A 3,086-nucleotide genomic window follows, 5' to 3' on the forward strand; every position below is an offset into this window, starting at 1 on the left:
CTCTCTCTCTCTCTCTCTCTCTCTCCTCTCTCTCTCTCTCTCTCCTCTCTCTCTCTCTCTCTCTCTCTCTCTCTCTCTCTCTCTCTCTCTCTCTCTCTCTCTTCTCTCTCTCTCTCTCTCTCTCTCCTCTCTCTCTCTCTCTCTCTCTCTCTCTCTCTCTCTTCTCTCTCCTCTCTCTCTCCTCTCTCTCTCTCTCTCTCTCTCTCTCCTCTCTCTCTCTCTCTCCTCTCTCTCTCTCTCTCTCTCTCTCTCTCTCTCTCTCTCTCTCTCTCTCTCTCTCTCTCTCTCTCCTCTCTTCTCTCTCTCTCTCTCTCTCTCTCTCTCTCTCTCTCTCTCCTCTCTCTCTCTCTCTCTCTCTCTCTCTCTCTCTCTCTCTCTCTCTCTCTCTCTCTCTCTCTCCTCTCTCTCTCTCTCTCTCTCTCTCTCTCTCTCTCTCTTCCCTTGCATCTTCCCGGCGCCCTGCTTGTCCGCGACAGGGTGCAGGCGCCAGCCACGAGCAGGTGGTGCCCCCCCCCCCGTCCGAGCACACACCCCGCAAAGAGGTCCCTATGCGGATAAAGCCTCGGCGGATGCGTCCTGGGCGAATGTAGTCTTGACCCACGGTTATCCATTTTCCTTCATGCCATAGTTCTGAAAGGTTATGACCACCTGAAAGAGCTGTAATCCAAACAGCCGAACAAGCAGACCATGAGGGATTCGGCTTCACCGCGCCTTATATCGGTTTATTACGCATGCTTCACAACAATGCTGGTACATCACATAGGATACCAGCTGTAGCAGCCGGCATGTCGAGGTCAAAACCGTTTGCGAAAATTGCTGCGGAAAGAGTGACTGGTCGGCACAGAAATCGACTGCATAAAAAGCATGAGGAAATGGCGTGATTTTCTGCGTGAATATTTACCTAAAATATCTGCGTGCTCATTGCATCGCTGCATGGCACAGCTTATACTCTTCGACGTCCCTTGTGATTGATATCACTTTGCTCTGTATGCTACGCCACAGCCCCTTCCTATTGGTGCCGACTAGTTGGGAGCAGTGAATGTTGTTGTGAGTGTTGCTGGAATCTTGTTGGCATGGTGGAAATTTTGTGGGCCTCTTCTGGGGAAAGGCCTGCGAAATTCATTTCACTATTGTATAACTGGACAGCAATAGCTTAGACGCACACCAAGCGCAGCAGTCGTGGTGATTGGTACGGCGATCGCAATGCTTACGTGATGGAGGGTCACGGTGTCTGCGCACGCAGGCGGCCAAAACATGCAGCCGAACATTAGCCTATGCGGGAGGGTGTTTATCCTGGCTTCTGTCAGTGCTTTGATATTATACTCGTAGCGCCTTCAGCACTATTCTGATTTACATGTGATATCCTACGATCAGGGCGACGCGACAATGACCTCACAGCTGCATTGGCATTCAGGGAGGATAGCACCACCAAAGCCCATAAAACCGGCCGTAGATACCCGTTTTTGCGCATGAATGGTATTAGCTGCTGGTGGCTGGGAGACTGACAGGCCAAGTCGCGCTTATGCCTACGCACACGTGTTTTAGTTGGCGCACTTATGCACGTGTGCTTCAATTGGCGTTCTGCCAAATGTATACGGTAGCCGTATACCTGTAACGCTGATGCGCTGAGGAGGAATGTCCCGTGCTGTCCTCGCCGCCACTCGGGCAGCTGCTACGGTCATTCGCGTCGCCAGTGCCGTTCATTCTGAACAGCGGCCTCAGCTGAGTCTCGAACCTGGGATCCTTCGGTCGTGACCACGATAGGGACGGCCTGCAGGTGGTGGACGAGGACCGGTACGGCTCGGTGTGCCCGCCGCAGCGGAGCAGCATGGACCCGGTGCGCACGCCCGCCTGGGGCGAGTCGGTCACCCGGTACGACTTCAAGAGCCCCCACGGCCCCGGCGTCCGGGCGAGGCGAGGTGAGTGCCGCACGCCGGGGCCGCAGCCGGTGGGGGTACGGGAGTGACGTGCGGGTGCGAAGTTCAGCAGGTCTGCGGCCACAGGCTGTTGTAAGAGTGCGAGGACGTGATGGACAGGAGCGTTGTGGCCAGAGGCGTGATGTGACGGTGCGATGGATGAGTGGGGTGCGGCCCAAGGATAGGCTACAAGCCTATCCTGTGTGGTTATGGCTAGATGGGTAATGTGATCGAATGGTGGGAGATGGGCTTGGACTTCGGGGGCAATGCGAGGAGGTGCTGCAAACGTGGGTGGCACCCTGACAAATAATGCGAGAGGTACCGGATATGACATTTGCAGCCTAAGCGGTAATGCAGTGATAATAAATGCTGTACTGCGGTAATGCGTCGGCTTTATGGGTAGCGTCGGGTGTGGTGCCCATGAGGGCTGCGGTCTGATCGGCAACGCTAAAGGTAAGCTCACTTGGAGGGCGATGTGGCAGCGTGGTGCGCAAGGAGGTTGCCACCTGAAGGGTAATGTGGGAGTGAAATAAGAGCATCTTTCTCATAAGGAACATGTGGCGTGAAAAACAATGAGCAAGTTTCCACGAATGTAGTTTGCTATATTTCCCGGCGTAAAGAACTGAATGTCAGTTACACCTCACTTTGTTGGCAAATTTTGCGACTGGCAGTGTCCATTGCAGTGATGCCGTTCGTAAATGAGTGGTGAATCTGGTTCTGAGGCCAGTGGTTGCATGCTTCCATCCACAGCTGAGAAGTTGAGCTACTACCAGAGATTCATGGACGATATGTGCCAGTCATCGCACATCCTGGACAGGGTGGCTGAGTTCGGCACTCTGGGCGGCAGCATCACCCAGTACCAGGACGACTTCTGTCAGCGTCTGCCGTCCCAGGATCTCCAAAACCGATACAGGTGCGTCACCTGCTTTTGACACCGTCCACCACATCGCGAAACGGTAATGTTCCGTATGCCGTACAAGGAAGTTGCCTAGAACGGGCGAAGTCGGTGGTCTGTTAAGACATGCCGATGTTATGTTTTGCCCTGAATTTTGACGTATGAACCTGGTGAATGCCGCGTAAATCTCGGTTAATGGCTTGGCGAGCCGAAGCAGTTTGTCATCATTGAAAAATCGTGTCGAAAGTGGCAGGAGCAGCTTGCGTTCACCCTTC

General features: G+C 53.9%; 1 protein-coding gene across 1 annotated transcript in view; it reads left to right on the forward strand.

The window, feature by feature from the left end:
- LOC119100035 (uncharacterized) overlaps positions 1-3,086 on the forward strand; it is a 9,909-nt gene that overhangs the window by 5,349 nt on the left and 1,474 nt on the right. The window contains exons 2-3 of the mRNA XM_037223150.1: positions 1,765-1,919; positions 2,667-2,829. Of these exons, the coding sequence (XP_037079045.1) occupies positions 1,765-1,919; positions 2,667-2,829 (318 nt within the window). The remainder of the gene's footprint in view (positions 1-1,764; positions 1,920-2,666; positions 2,830-3,086) is intronic.

Source organism: Pollicipes pollicipes, unplaced genomic scaffold (assembly GCF_011947565.3).
Source record: "Pollicipes pollicipes isolate AB1234 unplaced genomic scaffold, Ppol_2.1 Scaffold_4881;HRSCAF=5763_pilon_pilon_pilon, whole genome shotgun sequence".
Taxonomy (NCBI): Eukaryota; Metazoa; Arthropoda; class Thecostraca; order Pollicipedomorpha; family Pollicipedidae; genus Pollicipes; species Pollicipes pollicipes.